Consider the following 21,266-nt stretch of genomic DNA (forward strand, 5'->3'; position numbering starts at 1 on the left):
AAAAGACATAATCAGGGATATAAAACTAAAACTAACTACAATTAAAATAATTAAAACTAAAAATTAAAAATACCTATCAAAATTTGGTGCCTTCGGGAGGGTGCCCAACACGCAGGCAGCGTTCCCGCGCTGGATTGCGATGGCAATTCTCTGCGCGAGAAAGCTGCCCGCGCGGGGGTCGCCCGTTGCCTCCCTCAGCCTTTTCCCGAGCGCCTTGAGGGGCATATGTGTGTAAATAATACCTATAATTTTGACACAAAAATATAGATACTCATATAAAGGCGAATGCATTATCAAATTTAAAATGATTGACTGCCTTGACAGCAGTAATTTTTATATTAAAGAAAAAATGCTCAAACTAATCATGGCGCACGGCTGAATTTGATAAAGGGCCTATGATGAATGCATTTTGTCGTTTCACGATACATACAATACTTGCAAGTTAATTAAATCCTACTGGACCGTTCCGCGTGTAACAAACGTTGATAATTTTAATAAGCAGGCCAGAACTCGATGATTAACGAGTAGCACTCATGTTATTATGAAATCACCACAATATGCCACTGATTGGTCTGATTAGTTCATTGGCACCGGCAGCCATTGGAACCAATTTGCTCGGCTAATGAAAGAGTGAAGCAAAATCGGTGCTTTGTTGTAATCTGATCAGAAACACTTTATAATAAAATAAAGATTGTTGAAGCTTTTCAGCATAAAGTAATTTCTTATAGGCCTCGCTGTTTTTACCCGATTAACGAAGAAGGGACTTTTCTTTTGCAACTTTAATGGCTTGACAGATTTCAATTAAGGTGTTAGGCTTCGATAGATTCGCAGTGGAACCAATTTGCTCGGCTAATGAAAGAGTGACGCGAAATCGGTACAGTGTAATGTAACCCGAACGGAAACACTTTACAATAAAATAAAGTAAAGATTGTTGAAGCTTTTCAACGTAAAGTCATTACTTATAGGTCTCGCTTTTTTTACCCGATTAAGAAGGGACTTTTAATTTGCAACTCTAATGGCTTGACAGATTTCAATTAACGTGTTAGGCTTCGTTAGATTCGTCTCTGTACAAGCACAGAATAAATAATAGTACTAGGCACAGAAGACTCACTCCCTAACAAAACGCGTCTGTTACGATCAGCACAGATATGGCCGCTAGGTGGCGATAGCGCCACGCGCGGCTTATGGCAAACCCCAAAATTGGGGCCGAACGGATGTACTTTTAGCTACCTGTAGCAAAGCGACGAAATCGCGGAGTGAGAAACGCCTGGTACAAGTGACAATGAAATTATTTGTCGGAGCGTGACTCCAGAAAGACGTATTGCAGCGTTACAGTTCATAGTTAAAGAAGCCTGTATAAAGTCGATTAGCAATGTTTGGCTACGTATTACTGGGTTGTAACGAAATTCATAATGTTGCGTAGAGATTAACGCCATCTATTGGCGTGTTGTTGAACTAAGATGACAGGTAGAAGGCTTTGGAACGTCAAGAGGGTTCTCTTGGGTGAAGGTAGGCACGAGTTGGTAGTTTTGTCGTTATGTTGGTGGACCGGTCGAGCAGGTGTGCCTGCTCGACTTAAAAGGCGGGAGCGGTGAGGCTCCGTAATCAGACTTGATCGGACCGCGCTAGAGATCGGACGTTAGCCAACCTCGTGCCTAATTCGCCACGTTCCTGAAGGCTTATACCTGAAGGATTATTCTGAAAGCTTATAGAATCCAACGTTCTTTAACCATTTAGCTAAGTGTTTTATTCCAAGTGTTATTTTGATTTCTTACGTGTGATTAGAAGCTTACCTTTGTAAAGAGAAGAAGTTAGTGTTGTTTTCAAAAGATGTGAATAAAGACTTGAACGATTTTATGCGATCCTTTTGTTTGAGTGCTATCCAAATACATCCCAATAGCGACTAGATATTTTAGTAGGCACTAGTATGGTTAACAAGTCCGAAAGTTTATTTCATGCACTGGTAGCATACTGAGTTAGCTGTGAAGTAATACATTGAGATACTACGCCCACCCGCCATCCTGTGTACAAACCCATGCTGCCTGCTGGCATCCGTCATATTTAACTTCTGAATACCAGAGAAGAAATGTTCACTGCAAAGTTTCAGTGGCATATCAGCAAATCAGCCGTGAATAAATCTGTCTAGAGATATCTGTACAGCAGCCACGAGATAAGTCGAAGATATTCTGATATATTCCGACGCGGCTTACATCTTCGCTGCACCAGAGGCGCTTTTTGAAACGAGAATCGACTTTACTGGCCCTGTACGGCTTATGCCAATTCGTGTTCCTTTAAGGGAGAAAATAAAACGATATATGCAGTTTTATGATGTAGGGGAATACGGAATCTGTCTGGAGCCAGTAATACGGATGATGGCTGGAACCGTACTAAGGTTATACGGCTTTCATTTATGGCCGCATGGCGTGACGTATGTTTGTTTGGTAACATGTGTAACCTTTTAAATTGCAGTGACATCATAAAGACGTGAACTAACGACGTGAATAACTTTGTCCTAGAATCTGTCAAATTGTGAATAGAAGATATTTTAAGAGCGGCTCAAAATAGTTATTATGATCTATTACCTGCAACTAGATCATCAGAAACAAGTTAAGGCAGCATTTAATCGTCTTTCGCGCTAAGATATTTTCTAATTGCCTACTAGACTCAAAATTATATCCTGTAAAAAAAATAGTTAAAAATCTTTATAACAAAACACAAAGCACGGTCATCAAATTATACACTGTTCAGATACGAAACCGCACAAGCCTCCCCTGCTTGTATTACGCAGACAAATCTATTAATTTACAAACAAATGTTCGTCAATTAACAGCGAGTAATTAACATCTTCCAACGATCTCGTTAGCTTCAGTTTACGATTGACGTCTATACGAATCCACAAATTCGGTGAGTCAAATTGTGAGTCACATCACGGGATCCCTTACTAATGGATCAGATCGCTCAGTTTGATAAAATTCAAATCTACCCTGATGAAATGATCCTGCGGTAAAATTACTGATTCGTTCTTTACTGTTCCGTACTTTGTACTTAGTAAGCTTTTCATCAGACTATCTATTTTAACCAAACCCAGCTAATTTATTGTGTTAGTGTCCTCATAGGTAAACTTGTAGTTAGTGACCTTATGTTTGCTTTACTTACACATCTAATTTAATCTTCCTCTTTTAAATTAAGCAAATGCGTGTATTCTTCTTCGTAGTATTTCGTCACAGGTTTAGAATCAATAGCAAAATTGTACACAATTTTTTTTTTCTATATGAGAGCATAGTGGAATGGTTCAAACCATGAAATCAGGTACAGTTGGGACTACTCACTGGCTCGTGCTGACTCATAGATGTCTTTTTGTATCAATGCCAACATTGAAACCAAAACAATGCATTTTGCACATACCCCATCATCTCGAGTACCCTATTTCTATCGCTTTAAGATGCAGATTCGAATGGCAAATTGATTGCGAACTGTATTATTAGTGTCCGCAACGTAATCGTCTTGCATTCGGAATAATCGCATGTTGTAACAGCTTTAGAGAGGCGTGAACGTTGTGTGTAAATAGAATATGCAATGAAACGTGCAGTACACGGTTAGGGTTCGTTGAAACGAAAACCTTGAGAATGATGCAGCGTGCGACTAAATAGGTACAGTCGACGCTAATGATACATACACGCTTATTATCACCTTGACGAAAATTCCCATATCGAATAAAATGAGGACATCAAGTTCACACAATCAATCACATATTATGTTACTTATGTATGTTTTTTTTTCTATGCGCTATTATACAACGTTGGATTCAGACCAGTTTTAGGCTTATTGCGATGAGTAAGATGCAAAACGTAATTACGTTTGACATTGATAATACGAAACCTGAGTAACATTGCTGGAATTAAAGTATTAGGACTAATTCGACATGACAAGTAACTAATTATAATAATAAGATTATAATAGGGTAATTGTTCCAGTAACTAGTACAAACGTCACAATGTCAAACCCTAATTATAATTGCTTGTTTACGTTAACGTGCGGACGCGAACACAAAATAAATTAAGTTGCAAACATAATGTTCCACAGTTAACCGTAAATAACTTTGCTGTCGTATATGGCGGGTTATTACATCCACTTTTTAATTACTATGTTAATATTGCTGTTCTTGTATAAAACTATAGGTATTTAATTTTTTTTTAGACATAATGTTTTAAAATCTTACAATATGATCTGTGGATGAACCCTATGTGATATCTTGTTTGATTCTACAAATACTTGTGCCATTTGATTTTAAAAATATATAGGTAAACGTCACGGAACCCAGCGGCCCCTTTTTTTTTTGCTACTGTTTTTACAGCGATGCAATTTGCCGCCGTATCCGCTGTTCCTATTGAATTTCAATAGGCTTTCCAAGTATCTTGAGGTTTTAAGTGCCTTTAGCAATAACCTCTAGCCGCCCAGAGACCTATAAAAAGGTCTCCTGTTCCATTCTAATTTGAACTTTGTGTTGACAAAATAAAATTTAGTTTTGCTTGGCAAGGTTTGACGTATGGGCGGTTAGAGGATGACATTTTGATATTGCATCTTAAAATTACAAGCCCTGTGATTAAATGAATTGATAATCAAATTATTGCGCAATTTAACAAGAAAGAGTACATATTGCCACTTAACGCCTTAAGGCATTCTCTACGAATCAACCATTTATCTGTGCCCTTTTCCTTCATTAAAGCAAAGTGTGTAAATATTAGTTAGTGTGTATTTTTAAAAGGACGTCGAAGCAATAGGTACTAACTACGCAGGACACTGAGGTAAGAAATTGATTGACTCTACTAAATATGACTTTATTGTCATAATTTTCTGGGTCGAGACGGCCCGACGTTGCTAGTTAGGTACCCTCGTTTGACCCAGAAATGTACGACGTACCTAATGTCAGATGACAATTACTATACGTTGTTATTATACGTTGGGGAAAATGGGCCAGACATTATACAATATGTGACCTAGTTGCTTTCGCCCCCAAGAAAATCAACTCGTCAGTTTTAGGTGTGTACCTGTTTTATTCATATTTGTACATTGTATAGTCGTTCGATTCGTAACTGGCCCAGAGGGCTTACCGCGAACCACGTTCGACGTGTTGCCTCCCTGTCACACTTACGTACGAATTTACAAGTGCGACAGAGAGGCAACACGTCGAACGTGGTTCACGGTATGCCCTCTGAACGGCTAATCCTTACGTATACCTGAGGTTCTGACTACACGCTGTTTCCATACAAAGTACACAAAGTCGCTGACCTTATGTTAGCATTTACTGCTGTTCCCTTTACGATTGACATTTATTCTCGTCAGCACAATAGACAACCTTGAGACGAGCCATAACTTGGTTATGGTTACGTCACGTCCGATAGGGTTGAATCATGCGTGTGAAATTTCTAGATCTGATTATTATTTAAGATTTTTCTTTGTTGGTGTGACTTTTAACCGTTTCACGCATACAATGGTATAAGACAATTATCCACCCACCGCACACACTATTGATCTTGTCTCCTTTAATTATAAGAATTCGAATATTAGAAAGGTAACCTTTCTCTCGTCACCTTTATTGCAGACTTTATCAAGCATCATGCAAATTGCCTATAAGATGGTCATCTGTATGACCTACCTCATCCTCTATGATTTAATTATAAATATATTGTGTGTCTGGTACTTTGCAAACCTCATCGTCGCTAGTTATTTTCGTTATCATATCTCATTAAGAACTCCTAAGTATTTCCGGATGATTTTTCGCAGGAACATCTTAAAATATCCACTAACGTCGGTGTAATTTATTTGAAACGTCATGTTATTTAGTTTTTCATTTAATTTGATCTTTTACCTTTGATCCTAAAATTTTCATTCTCATGAAATGTTATTTTAAGGATGACGAGATAAAGAAATATACCTATCATATTTGCAAAATTTTCATATGAACGATTCCAAAGACGAGTGTTGACTGATATTCCATATCTCTGGCGAAACTCAGAATTGTATTACATACAATATTATCAAGTTTTGTCTGTTGCCAATCCGTTTGGTAGTTTGGGCGTTTGCCAAGTTGAGGCTTGTAAAGTTATAGTTGAGTCAAAAGTTGTGTCAATGTTTTCCGCATGTTAGTCTCGCGCCTATTCCTTAATATTTTATGTAAATGTCATAGCAACAAATAAATTGAAAATGTTCGAGGGTAATGTACCACAAACATTATAATATTTATTCTAAGCGTTCTGGGAAATCTGCACTTGATCAGATTCCTGAAACTTCGCCAATATACTTTGTCTAGTTAAAAATTGTTTGATATTTTAGTAATGTGAATGAACTATGACATAAGATTGAGTTTCTCTGTTGGTGTCTAGTGTTGGTGTTTTGAATACTCATACCTCATTACTAAAGTAACTATAATAGTATTAGTGGAATAAATAATAATTTAAGTAATTGAAATGTCAATTAATGTTGATTACAACTGCTGGTTTTAGTTGATTTTTTAATGCAAAGAATGGAACATACACATTTTATTTTACAACTAAGCTTAAATCGGTCGCGTTGTTCCCGTAGACATCGCAACCAAAATCTAAAGCTAATTTTAGGCTGGTCCCTTACATGCGGAATACTTTTTTTTTCAGTACTTGCGACTGAAATAAGAAAAACTTGATATATGTATGTAGCCGGGTCGTTAACTTTTATTATATTGACCACAGCGGAGACTTTTACTTGAAATGCGTTAATGTTAGTGTTAAATGTTTAATCTTTTGCACCATAATCCGTTGTAATAAGGCAAACAACTCGTGCCTCTGACGTCTACTGCACTAGAATTAGAACCGATCGTTGATCCGAATGCAAAGTTTACACTTTCCAAGAAATAAACTGTTTTCGACGCTAGGCTATCTAGTCTCGTTTGTAAATAAATGGGGATATTACTACACCTGTTAATACACTGCTGTGTATACGGAGTCGACCTTGTCAGAAGTTTTTACAAGAAATACTTCGCTTACAGTTGAGCCAATTGCATAACGTACAAGCTAATACACATAGCGAGCTATGTATTTAATTTTAACTACCTTTATAGCAGATAGAAAAGGTACAAAAAGGGGAGTTATTGTCTAATGGCATTCTCTCCCAGTCCACAATACTAATGTTTCATACTAGGTATATAAAAACATAATCATTTACTGCTGCTCTTTTGAATTCCATAAACTTTGCTTCGCTTCAGGAAAACAGGCATGATTAGGTACTACATGTATGTATTGTATGACCTATGGTATCTATTTTAAAACATTTTTTTCCCGTTTGCGATGTTTTGTCGTTATAGCAAGTGAATAATAAGTATTACGCTAATTTGACTTTACAATAACCTTAGTATTACCTAAAATTTCAATAAAGCCGTTTTAAGCAGTTATAACTACTTTACGATTCTTATCTTGAAGTGCGGAGAAAGATGGGAGTTTACCTCCGAACCTTATTCATGGTAGTATTTAGATAAAAAATTAAATTGACTTTTAAAGCATGTATGCTGTCTGAACATTGATACTTATTTTCCTTTAATTAATATTATTGTTAAAGGAAAACCACATTGATAACTATTGGAACAAAACAAGTGTGGATACTGCCCTGTTAATCAATTATTCCGTGTTTGAACATCCAACTGGTCACAATTCTCTTGAAATTATTAGCTGTGTTATAATAAAAACTTATTTGAGACACGAAAGTTACCTTATACATTGAAATACGTAATTTCGTACAAGTAACCACGTAGTTATTGACATAATAATTGTAATACAAAAACTGCGAGTAAGAATGCGCAAGATTCAGTGACGCGACAACTGTCGAGCGAATGCTATGCTCGTGTTGAAATTTAATATTTTTGGTTTCTTATTTTAGTGTTGTGAAATTTTGTGATGTTCAAAATGATTGTGTAAAGTACTTATGGAAGCTCAGGAATTAATTGTGTTTCGAGATTTTAGTGTAAGTTTCATTTCATAATACATAATACTTATATTGCTAACGTTGAGTTGAATTCCTTACATGTACATGTCTTAAATCTTGTTTTCCTTAACTCTGACACATGACATGAGCGTTTTTTTGAATAAGTGCTAAACTAACTAGTTCCCACATTCCATTGTTTAAAAAATGTATGACGAAAACGCATGACGTGTCTCTCTCCGTCTCCGCATAATTTAAGACACCTCTCTGATCTGTGAGGGTTTTCTAAAAGAAAACACTAGCTTGCAAATAAAAATGTCGCTCGTTGCTTCTCGATTAGCGACAGCGGTGGGAATGTTGCACGATTGAATCGACTTCTAATTAGAAGACACCTTAAGTATATTTAACCAATCGAATTGGGCGGTATGTACTTTTTACGGTACCTACCAACTTGAAATTGTGTCATTAAAATCTCGATCATAATTTTATTTTCCAGTAAAACCGTAAAAACTACTACCTATTTCCTTGCTCAACTAAACTGCCTATCTAGAGCAAATGTCATAAAACTGTTCCGTGCCGTACAAAGACTTTTAAGTTTATTTTCGTAACTGCATCCTATGGATCGATCGGCCGAGACTACGCTAAAAATATAGGCCTTTCGTGACCCAGTAAAGACGATCAGAATATTATATTTTCTACGTATACTATAATCCAATCAAGGAGACGATATAATCCAATCAGAATCAATAATCAAGATGCACGTACATCGTACACATATTTGTGCTTTCATTTATTTAACATTTTGGAGTTTGTTTGCTGTCTCGAAATTTTCTCCATTGTTCGAGTTGTGGGAACGTCATAAAAAGTACCTAATCTCGTTCGTACCTTATGAATACATTATGATCGCTTAATCGAAAGTCTACACAATTACATAGATTATCTCAATGTCTTTAAGTGTGGTGCAGTGGTTTTTACTTAATTTATAATAAAGAAACTGCGCGTGAAATTTACTCTTGTGGCATAAAACTTTCCAATGCATTTATTGTTTGTGCTCTATTATGCAAGGCGATCATTTTGATGTTAACAGTTTTGCATATAATGAACTTGTAATTGTAGTGCAATCTGTGTTCGCTATGTACAGAAAGTTGTGTGGGCATAATAGTCGAACTCATAATAGGCGTTATCCGAAACATAACATAATTTGATTCTGGCCTCAAGTATAAATCGGCTATAACCCAAAGGTATATTTGCATCTAGTTTATTCTAGATATTGTTTCTTCATTATTTCCTTCAAGTAAGTCTGATCTTCGTAATGAGCTGCTGGTCATTAAATGATGAAATTTACTCTACATTCTTCGCCTTCGCCGTTTTCCGAATCAATTTGATTGTACAAGTAGTAATAAAAGGATTCATCAACACATACTGGAACGGAGTAGAAATTTGGGGAAAACGAAACATTAGGAATTTCCCTCAAATCATCTGCATATATTAACCGCGAGTGACGCCGTACTAATCGGTTCCCTGGAAACGAGACGGTCGGACAAAAGATTGACATCATCGCACGCGATGGCCACTCGAGCGCACTTCAGATTGCACAACAGCTAATAAAGAAATTATAATTACGACTGTGGGTAGGTTACCTAACAGCTGGGCGAGTGTGAATTTTGAAGAAAGTGTTCACGGAAATGTATAGGCTTTTCGTACTTTATAGCTCTTCCAAGTACTATTCTTATAAATTATGATATAAATTTATATTTTGCAAGGTTTCAAAAGTTCTAAACAACTCATAGGCGGACTCGAACTCAATATCACGAAAAATTTTAGTACTTAAAGCGAAATATTTTAATGTCGGATCTTCGAACATAAAAATAATTTTAGTTTTGCTAGCCGCATATTTTTCACTTGACATTTATTAAGATATTTTACTTTGATAAAAACTTAGTAACTTGTATGTGTAAGAATGATTTTGATTTAGTTTCTGAGTTTTTGAATGTGATATGTTTCTTATTTTAGTTTTATATATTTTCAAACGTCTAGTCTACGTGTCATGATGTTATTACCTATTGTCTTGTTACTTTGTATAAAATGTGTTTTATGAACTGCTTGATCTCAGACAACTCATTACTATTGCAACTTTACTAAAGTCGCACGTGAGTGGGTTTTTTCTTGAAACGTGGGACCATATTGTTTAAGATTCATCTATGGTGAAACTGTATGAACAATGCCGATGTGCATTGTGATAATCAGTGAAATTTGATGCACTGTCAAGAGAAAAAGTCCCTTAATTTCATAATGAGGTACAAGTTTGCAAGACACTTGTATTGTTAAGTTATTGAATGGGAATTTAGCTTTAAAAACATAACCAGTAAACATGACTTTCTACTTACGGGTATTCTAGAATTGTAGATTAAGTATTAGTTTATGTAGATATTCAAGAAATTAGACATTACAAACAGATTTTACCTAGCACTGGCACTAAATTAAATAAAGAGAATTATGAATTCTTCAAATTATACATAATTCAAGCGCAAGGCAATTGCTGCAGAGAATCCCTACGGGCCCACTCTATTCAGTAGTCGTAGAACGGCAACTGAAGTTACCTTAAGTTACCTTAGCTATGCGCAAGGTATTAAGGTAATTGGGACACGTCAATTAACTATATGCTTTATTCCTTTGACCTACAACTCTACTACTCAAGGTTTGTTCCCGGATGCTACAACCATTGTCTAAAACATGCATAGGTAAAGTATAATGCCTTATAAATTCTTTGTAAAGTAACATTTTAAATATTTTTCAAAGTTCATATTACTAATCCGCGTAAGTATTTTTTGTGAATAAATAGTTAAGGCTTAAAACAAAGCATTTGCAAATTCAAAATTTGGAAAGCACTTTCCCATCCCTTTTTGCTTTCACGCAACGTAAAAAGTTTTGGCGTTGTTTTTTGGTCAATTTTTTTGTTAATTATTCTTGTTTGACTTTCACTTGTTACGTATTAAAATTAGCCAAGAATAAACAATAGCATTGCAATTCAAGCAAAGCCGTTAAACTAATCCAGAGTAATAACATTCCACGAAGGTATTTCTCCCGAAGTCGATTAGTGTAATTATTTTATCCCAAGTTTGATTAAATAGAGTACCGACGTAATCAAGGCCCAATCAGAGCCGAATTCATTAGCGTTATCTGGAGTGAGGCTCGACAAACAGCGGCGGGTGTAAAATCGACACGTTCTTTTGTTATTGACGTGTCAATTGTCACGTAACAAAAGTTGTTTCGATGCATATAGAAATCCCATGAATAAATCTAAACGAGTTCGACTTCTTTTACAAGGGAATAAATGTCAAATTGCGATATCCATTTTTGACTCGAGTTTTAATACATATCGACATAGTTGTAACAAGTGTGACGAGTGACTCGATGCTCAGATAACAAGTTCATTATGAGTTTTAATTTCCGTGTTCATTATGAAACATTGCATGTGTGTATAAAGCTTTAGAAATATATTTGTCTATTTAAAAAGGTCCCAAATTTGACGTCTGATATTGCCGAAGAAAGTGTAAAAAGTTTTCTTGGCGTGATGGGTTCATAACATGCAAATTTTGCGACGCAATGCCATTTTCAATTCCAATTTAGAGATTTATCAAAGTATAAATGTATCTTTAGGCCTTATTTAGACAAACTATTATGTACTCGTATAGTTAAAGTCATTAATTATTAGTATTGTATGATTTGTAGGATTTATAAGTATGATACTTCCGTAAATCGGAATTGCTCTTGAGTAGGTACAGTTTTATGTATCGCTATCTCATTATCATTAAAAATCATTTCAGTCAGAATATGCCGAGGCTTCGTTTTATTTCGTGGTTTCACTAATTTTAAGTGTATTTTATATGATACGAATGTTTTCTATTTAAATCTAAAAGCCAGGTGTCGACTTCTAAGTTTACTATCACCAAGTAGATACTGAATGCAGTCGAGTGAAATTGCTCGCTTTCGAGACGGAGTTAACTGAGCTACTGAACGACGCGATTCATTGCTATCGGCGAATGAATGAGCGGTTCTTGGACGAGAACCGTTCTGATTTGCAGCTGTTTCCGGGATCAATCCTTTAAATATAGCGACAATATATTATGGAGACTTTACGAGCGATATTTTTGGTTCATACCCCAAATATAAAGCAGAATAATCTTCTTAGGTATTTCATGGAATTCTTTCTTTAGCAAAATCCCTGAACTCATTCAATGAAATCATAAACTATTATTTTAACTCCGTAATAAACTACTTTCAGCGGCGTACGCACAAATCGAGGTTAATTTTACAACAATATTAAACCAGTTTATTTTAAACTTTGCAGAACTACGTAAATTCGTTACGTTACTTAAAGTTTGTGTCGTGAAAGCAAAAAGGAGTGAAAAATAAATTATGGTTTATTTCGCGCCTACATTTTTCCGGACTGAATGTTCAGGCTTGCGGGCGACCTTAATGAATGCACTCGTGTGCCTATGCATTTCGAATGCTATATTAACACTACCTCGTATATCGTTTTGTAATGTTACCTAAAAAACAACCTTATTGCATACGAAATAACGTTCACTTGTAATTGTCGCGTAACGTTTTTTGAGAGTTTCTGTATGTACGCAATGGGTATGCTTTCGTATTTACCTGTGCTACCGAACATTTTTACGCCTTTAAAGTTGGCAGCACTCGTAAAATAGTGCTTACTTCTGATTTGTTTACAGTTTTTTTTTTCAAAGACCTGTAATGTAATGCAAAATAGTTTAGTGTGCGGGGTGTTTTTGTTAATTTCTTTGAAAGATGGTATTCTATGAAATAATACTGACTTTTATGCTCCTGCGTTTCAACAGAAACATGTTTACTTGTTACCATTAAACTCGGTAGTATGATTCTTAGTCTAATGAATCCAGTTTTGTTAATGTTAATGTAAACATTTTTAAACAATGTGTAAATATAACACATAGCTGCAAATGTGCTTTATGAGCAGAATCAATTCATAAAGTAGGTGGGTAGGGTAGTTATACAATTTTGCAACTCGCTGCTGTACATATTTCCGAAATAAAAAAAAATGTTTATGGCTGTGTATATAATATAAATTGCTGCAACCGTACACTAATCTGCAATTCAAACATAAACCCCTTATAAATGTGTTAAAAAATGTCCCTACAATAAGATTACCGGGAATTAATGAAAGATTCTTTCCAAGACCAAGCTATATCTTAGAATAAATTTAAAAGTGGAAAAATTACTGTCTTGGGTGAGACTTGAACTCACGGCCTCTGGATCGATACTCCAGCGCTCTGCCATCTGAGCCACCAAGACCTCATCCCCAGCCAAAAAAAAAAAAAAAAAATTAAAATAAGCTATATCTTATTTACCGCACGGCCGAATATAAGCCGGCTTACTCCAAAGCCTGCTAAGATTTTCCTATTTTCTCGTCTCCAGGTGCAGGCTTGGAAATAGAAAAGTTTTATTTCATTTTTCTGAAGCCGGGTTCGCCGATCTAGTTAAGCGGCCCAAGTTTTAGAATTAAGCGGTTGATTTCTATTACGAACCACTACATCTTTAGAATCGCAATGAAAATGGCTAATTTGTCAACTTGTCATTCTCTAATTTCAAATTACCTACACTTTGATCTAAATTATATCTGATTAATCATCAATCACCCTTTTTCGGATTTGTTCAAAGCAAATTCATTTTCGATCAAATTCAAATATACATATCTAGTTAAAAAAAACTTTTAGACTGCCATTTGCTCTTTTACATTTGACGTAGCCATTCGATCCGATTCAAATACACATATACCTACACACATATTTGTTGGTACAGAAAGTACTCGTAAATCAGAAGTTTATTGTCTCTTCTACGAAATATTTAAGTTTTAAGTATGCTCTTTATACACTTTCGTTCTTCCTCTATGTTCCTATGGCTTAAACTCTCCTGAAAGTTGTTTGTATGTTCCATAATGAGAACAGCCTTGTCTGCTGCGTTATGGTTATCATTATCAATGTTTGCTTCTTGCAATGCACGATATTGCTCGTTTAAACAGTTTAAACTTAGATGAGATAACATAGTTTCACGCTTTCGCAACAAAGGCTTTGTTTGGTCTACGTATTTGTTGAACTTTTGTATTCTACTAAAGTTATTCAAGTGTTTTGTGACAAAACTATCGTTTCAAACTCTGAGTCTAAAGCGATTTTTGGTTACTTTGATTGTATGTGAAAAGTTTTATTAAGTTTTTCCTGTTAAATAGGTACTCTTACATAACTATAAGTTACAAGCGCTCGTACTTTAATGCTCTAGGGGTATTGTCAATTTCATGTAATTTCTTTCACATTGTAGGTATTAATTTTTTACTGTCTACGTGCAACTTTGCATTATTACCTTTTCATAACAGTTGTTGTATTTATTTAGAACTTGATAAGCTCTTCGCCTTTACTGCGGGTGTTTCGTATTGATTATTAACCAACCAAACATTACAGAAATCGTAGTCCATCCCGTCATGTTTACGTGCACTATGCTGTCACAGCGTTAATTTTAATTCAACCTGACTGTTTGTCCGTTTTGGCACACCATCGCCATTTTATTTCGGATGTGACGTGATGTGAATTCTTTATTGCCTCTACTTCCAGTGGCGTCAGTATTTGAAGCGTCATAAATAGCGTAACATTATCTAATTTCACTTTCATTGTCGCTTTTCAATATTGGAAAATCGTTACTTTCGCTACTGTTTATATAAACGTTTGCATAATACTAAAGTTTTCGGAAAGCTAAGAAACTTACCGTGTTGTAAATTTTATTTTAGTTTTACTTTAATACTTGTTCTTAATATCACTTTAGGTTTAGGTATTTAGGTAGTTCTTCTGCCGTTTCCGATTATCGATAGCTTCCAATTTAGTTTTATTAAATTGTTGATCAAATTGATTGATGATGATTCCATATCAGTTGTGTTTTATTATATGGCTTTAGAATACCTTTGTCCTCCTTCCTCACAACTTCAGTATTAAAAGTCAACGATCAAAACAACTTTAAGAAAAATGATATGAATTACGACAACGAATTAGCAACCCTAGGACAGGTATCCGTGTTCTGTTTAGTATAATTGCCAGCCCTTGTTATCTTAATGGCAGATCCGATTTGCCTTTGGGAGCGTTTTCAATACCAACAATCGATTGTTTAGCGACTTTAGCGATTACTGAGATAGCCCTGAGATTGGTGTGGTGCCCGCTTTATTGCCAGGCGGTTAAGAAAACAATGCTCCAAATAAGAAATGTACCCATATAAAACTAAGTCTTTCAAATGTATACAAAATTGTCTGGTGGTAACTAAAGGTCTGTTTAAGAAATTAAGTTATTTATTTCATTCTTGAGTTCTTTTTTTCGTTCTGACATTAATATTGGCATTTTATCAGCATTGAATACATAACAGGAGCAATAAGGTTTTAGTTTGATTAGTAAATGTTGTAACACAATCGTAGACCTACCTACGCCAACCACAAACGAATAAAGCTAAACACTTTAAATACGTTAGAATTGCAAAGGAACGATTAGTACCAATATGATTGCAAAAGTCTGCACAAATCAAATATGCTTTCGGTTAAATAAAAACCTCCCCTACAAAAGGCCGACTTAGTGATCAGTCACTAAATCATTTTTATTTTGGGTATTGAATGATATTTATCCTGATTTCTTACTCTGTAACTTAGAATTTCCTATAAAACAGTAACTTGTAATATATTTTCCTAATTTTCTACAAAATTGCTTCATAAAGCTCTCATGGGCACCTGTGCTGGACGTTCCAGGATTTTTCCGAATATGTTAAATCTATTTTCTTGGCGAGAACAGGCTTTTGAACGGATTCCAAATACAGTCTACTGAATTCGATGTTTATTGTCCTATTCCGAAACTGAATATATTACAGGTTCCATTCCATTTTTGTAGTAAGTTGGAAATAGGTTCGAATATTTATGCTAGCTTTGTATTTTAGTCTATTACCTCATCGGTCATATTCATAAATGAGGGCTTGCATAAATATATGCGGAAAATTTCCACACCTTTTCATGATGTGTACATTTTAACATTAATTTAAGTATCTGTCATATATTCCTTTTCTCTGGACTTGTGAGTCCTGAAAATGCTTTTGCTGTCGACCTACTTGTACTTCTTGAACAATGAAATGGTCCACATCCAAAAGTTGGAAAGCACTTGGCATCACATCATCATTAATAATTATTTATATTAAGCGAAATCGACTACTAGCCTTCCACTATAAATGCTGATATTCATCAGAAGTATATTACTTTTTATACCCATCGCAATAAAATAAACGTAAAGATTTTTTCACTTATCTTCAAACAGAAATGCCGCGAACGCGCTTTAGGTGTTTTATAGTACCAATATCTCTCCAGATAAGCTCCCCCAACACCTTTATTTTCTTCGATTTATTCATGTCTTGGCATAAATTAGGTAACGATAACGGTTCTACGAGAAATAACCTTTTCCGTAGCTCTTCTACCTACTTGAAAGGGTGAACTAACTACATATGCTGTTTGCATGAGTCTTACTGAGATTACAATCATGATTTTCTTTATAATTTTTAGTATAGTCTAGTAATTCTTTCCTCGTAATTCGCAGATTTTTGTTGAAGTTCAATTATTTTTAAGTCCATGGTTTAGAACATAAGTATGTTTGATTTGCCTTCCTAATTTTGTGTACCTAATATTATCCTTCGACGCGATACGGGACCCATGCAAAAAAAAAAGCTTAAAGCTTAGATATTAAGAAGACCTTTTGAAGTCTGAAATAAACACGGTAGTCCGGTAAGTACCTTACCTAATAGTCCAGTAATCGAATAGCTACATTGTAGTTATAGTTACAGAATAGTTGCTGTGAGATAAACGTTACAAATAAATTAACATTTAAACTGGCTGATTTTAAACCTCGAGTCGCAGTCTGCGGTTCCGCATAATCCGGATAGATTCCCCGCCGTCCGCGGATTTAAAATGCTTTATTGTGTCCATCAAAATTATTCATTGCACTAGTTACTTTTGTATACTTTGGAATTTGGTTACAGTTTTATTATGAAAGTTTTTATGAGAGGATTTAAAATTGTATTTCTTTATAAGGACAACGAAACGTGCTGTCAAATCGCACTTAAAACAAAGATTAAAGCAATTGTTTGAAAACTTTTTCTAATAACTGATAGGTTATTTGTATTTGTCACATGAATTATTCGGGTAGGGTGGATGGTTAGATTATTTATGAGTTAGTTTGCAGAAAATTTTGCTAGTGCTTTATTAGTTTAAGTTTGATTTTATCTGGAGTGTTTATTTTATTAAGTGATTTATTTGTTCCTAAACTAATGTTACTATTTATTTGTTACAGGTATTTTTCACGTGCCACGAGACGGTGAAAGAGGTAACTTTAAGCAGACACCAAATTACAAAATTATCATAAAAGGCTCGTTGAATTTAAAACGACCGTTGAAATTCAAATAGAATTGTAGATTTAACTCGCGCCCGAAGTCGCAGCTTGCTCGAGTTTATTAAACAAATTTTGATACTTTGAAACACCCAGTATACTTGTACAGTCGCCATCAGTTATATCGGAGCGGCCAAGGTGCTCACAAATATCTGAACACGTCTCTATTGTCAAGGCGTTAGAGTACGTGTTTAGATATTGTGAACATCTTGGCCGGTCCGATATATCTGATGGTGACTGTACAATATTCTTTAGATAAGATAAGATTTAGATAAGATAAGATAAGATTTCTTTATTGTCAAAGCTGTGTTGGTACATAGGTCTTATAAATATTGCAGAAGTCCATCAGCTTGCCCATTTCGGGCGTACAATTATAAACTAACCTAATGCATGCAAAAAAAAACAAATAAACAATAACAATAACATAACATCATATCATAACTATTAATTGTCTATGTACATAAAATATTCATTTAAATTGTAGATTATTTTTATGCTTTCATTAAATTGTTGAATGTGATGTGTCTACACACGATGATGCGTTTAAAAAATATAAATAGGTACTTATAATTATTTATCTCATATAACTTGTTGATGTCGAGGATAAATCCGATATTTGAATGAAGGTATTTCGTAGCAGTAGTCCTAAGCCCTTCAAAATTATCGCAGAGCATGAATACCAACCTGTATGCGGTTCCGCGAAATTTTGTACGCTTAGGATCCGATTCGGATTTTTAAATAGACATCTATTAGATATCTTTTAGACATTACCAAGATACGATAACGATATGTTTAAGATCTAACCTGTCAAATTAGACATTTGCGCGATTCTGGAGATACTCTTGAACGATTTCCACAGGATATGAATTAGAGATCCAATTCACATGTAATATATATCTTACTCTATCTAACGTAAAAGTGACATTGGTTGCCCGAATTGCGCTACAAAAGAGAATTAGTTGATATCTAAATTATATGATTATTAATTATATAATTATTAATGGATATAGTACCTACGTGTCGACTTCTGTGAATATCTTGAAGTTCGAATACGGCAGTTAGATTATTTGTTGTCCATAAATGATCCAATTTTTTCGTAGTAGATACCGAGGTTCTACGCCACGCACCTTTTTCATCAAAAACCTGGCGGCGCGGGGTATTCATGCGATATAATAATAATAACTCCACGGCCGACTTCGGCCACGGCGACTGCTGTCAACTCCTTTGCTGTCGCTGGTGTGCTATAGCGTCTATTCGAACGCTTCAAATCAAATCGAACGCATTTTATTGGAAAGCATTATTTGAATACCTATAAAGCGCGTATCATTTGTTTTCCGTGTCGTAATAAATGCAGAAATGCAGTTTTGTTTCTTTTTAAAAATAAAGGAATGTCTCCTTTAAGTAAAATGAGCCAGCTTAAGGATTTAAGGTAGTTTCCTTCCAGGGCCCGACTTATCTTTCCACACTGTATGCTTGATATTGTTTGTTAATTTAACTGGGTCGTTTCAAAATTTTTATGTTTGAAGCATTGAGATAACGATCCGTTTTGTTTTTGTTTGAAGCTTAAAAATATCGAGCTTATAATATTTGTAATTTTGTGAAGATGCCCTTAACGTAGCTTATTAATTTGAAAAAAAAACTAATTATCGTGTCTATTTAGTTACAGAACTTTAGTTAAAGAGAAATAAACAATAGAAAAACTTATTAACGTACTCTCAATCCTTAATTAAAGTTACATCATTATATTATTAGGACTGCACAAACTAGAGCCTTATAAAGTTCTAATATTTTTAGTTGTAAAGCGTCGCCAATTTTATTCTGAATCCTTTACAAAACATAGAGGCGTCTATAATATCATCCAAAGAAAGGGTATATCAACATACATTTTCATTATAATCATAAGTTTTTCCAGGCAGTGGGGCAGTAGATACAGCAGACGTAAAATTTATGTATACAATTTTCGCCATATTGCTAAAGGAATAAGGTACAAAAGTGTGCACATACTTTCGACGTCGACGCTACGTTATCTCAGATTATACAGCACAGCGGGGGCGGGCGTGATATTGCGGCAAAAACGACGCCGATTTTTATTCCTATTTTATTACACCCATTCATTCATTTTTCGGCTCGCTTTCCCATTCATTCGAAGGACGTTTGTTTTAACAACATGAGGAATATGAGCGTGTAATGCCGGTAAACAAATTTTATTTCTTAATGTTTAATCGTGCCTTTATAGGCATAGTAGTACCCTTAACCCTATAGAGAGCTGGCGGTATGAGCATTTTGCCGCCCGTGGCGAAAAAACTGTGATTACCAACTTAAACTCGGTATTTACTCAAAGTATTTTTAGGGTTCCGAACCCAAAGGGTAAAACGGGACCCTATTACTAAGACTTCGCTGTCCGTCCGTCCGTCCGTCCGTCTGTCACCAGGCTGTATCTCACGAACCGTGATAGCTAGACAGTTGAAATTTTCACAGATGATGTATTTCTGTTGCCGCTATAACAATAAATAGTAAAAACAGAATAAAATAAAGATTTAAATGGGGCTCCCATACAACAAACGTGATTTTTGACCAAAGTTAAGCAACGTCGGGAGTGGTCAGTACTTGGATGGGTGACCGTTTTTGTTTTAGCTTTTTTTTGTTTTTTTTTTTTGCATTATGGTACGGAACCCTTCGTGCGCGAGTCCGACTCGCACTTGCCCGGTTTTTTTGTCCTACAAAGTGTTAAACTATAATTAATTTATTTTTTCTAATAGTTTATTCTTTCTTCCATAAAAATGATTGCAAAATGATTTATCCATTATTTTAAACAAAAAATCATGTTAAGTACGGGCGACAAAATGCTCCCCACGCGAGCACTCGCGTTTTACGGAAAGGCGTGTACTTTGATTAAGTACCAACATCTGCACTGTTAACTAACAATTTGTACTCGTTGTGCCAAATATATACAGGGTGCTTCCTGTAACAGGAGCAATAAATTAAACTAAAGGCTGTACTCCTCAAACTGACCAACATTTGTTCAGCAACTTTTAAAAATTATGAATCCTTTAGACTTCCTCTTTTTCATACAAACGAAATATTGCCTTCAATGTACGTTACTTGTCACACTTTCAACATAACAAAATTTGCAATACATTGCGCCTTAGAATAAACTTTAAAGTGTAATAAAAATCAAACCATGAGTTATTTTCAAAAGTTGCTGAACAAATGTTGGTCAGTTTGAGGAGTACAGCCTACAGTTTAATATATTGCTCCTGTTACAGAAAACACACTGTATATATATAAATTAAGTCCACAAATGGTAGGGGTACATCTTATACAACTTAAATTGTAAAAACTTAAAAGATTCACTGACAAATTCACTTAACTTTTTTTATGTGTAGCTATCTTTAGATCCGTACCTATATCCGTATAACGAATTCTTATTCTATTTCATTCAAGCGGATGTCTTATCCTGTGAATTAATTATTAAAATGCTCTACGTACGAGTATAACCCAAAATAATTAAGTAGCAGGAACTTTAAGCATATTAGTCCTTGATTATTAATTGTAATGTGCGTGACTTGTTTTCATCTAAATAGTATTTATAAGAATTATCATTTAAACAGAATGAAAGCTTCGTTAATTACGTGGCAACTCTATTAAGAAACTTACTCTCTGAAATGACATAGAGTGAGAAAATTTTGATTAGGCATTTAACGTTTTATTTCGTCTAGAATTACTCGTATTTGATATTATTTTGCAGTGTATCTTTCTTGCAACATTAGTATAAACCTATGTCAAATTAATGTACCTACCTACTCATAATATCAAATTTAGTTGGTA

The 21,266-nt window shown here is 35.0% G+C and overlaps 1 protein-coding gene across 8 annotated transcripts in view; it reads left to right on the forward strand.

The window, feature by feature from the left end:
• LOC134672385 (rap1 GTPase-activating protein 1) overlaps positions 1–21,266 on the forward strand; it is a 457,452-nt gene that overhangs the window by 367,989 nt on the left and 68,197 nt on the right. For 4 of the 8 annotated variants that reach the window (XM_063530251.1, XM_063530250.1, XM_063530253.1 and 1 more), the window contains one exon: positions 17,343–17,375. The exons of 3 other annotated variants lie outside the window; for them this stretch is intronic. In XM_063530251.1, coding sequence (XP_063386321.1) covers positions 17,343–17,375 — 33 coding nt within the window. Of the gene's footprint in view, positions 1–7,871; positions 7,990–17,342; positions 17,376–21,266 lie in introns of those variants that run through there. One more of the 8 variants, XM_063530257.1, reaches the window with a different exon arrangement.

The sequence above is a fragment of the Cydia fagiglandana genome, chromosome 17 (genome assembly GCF_963556715.1).
Source record: "Cydia fagiglandana chromosome 17, ilCydFagi1.1, whole genome shotgun sequence".
Taxonomy (NCBI): Eukaryota; Metazoa; Arthropoda; class Insecta; order Lepidoptera; family Tortricidae; genus Cydia; species Cydia fagiglandana.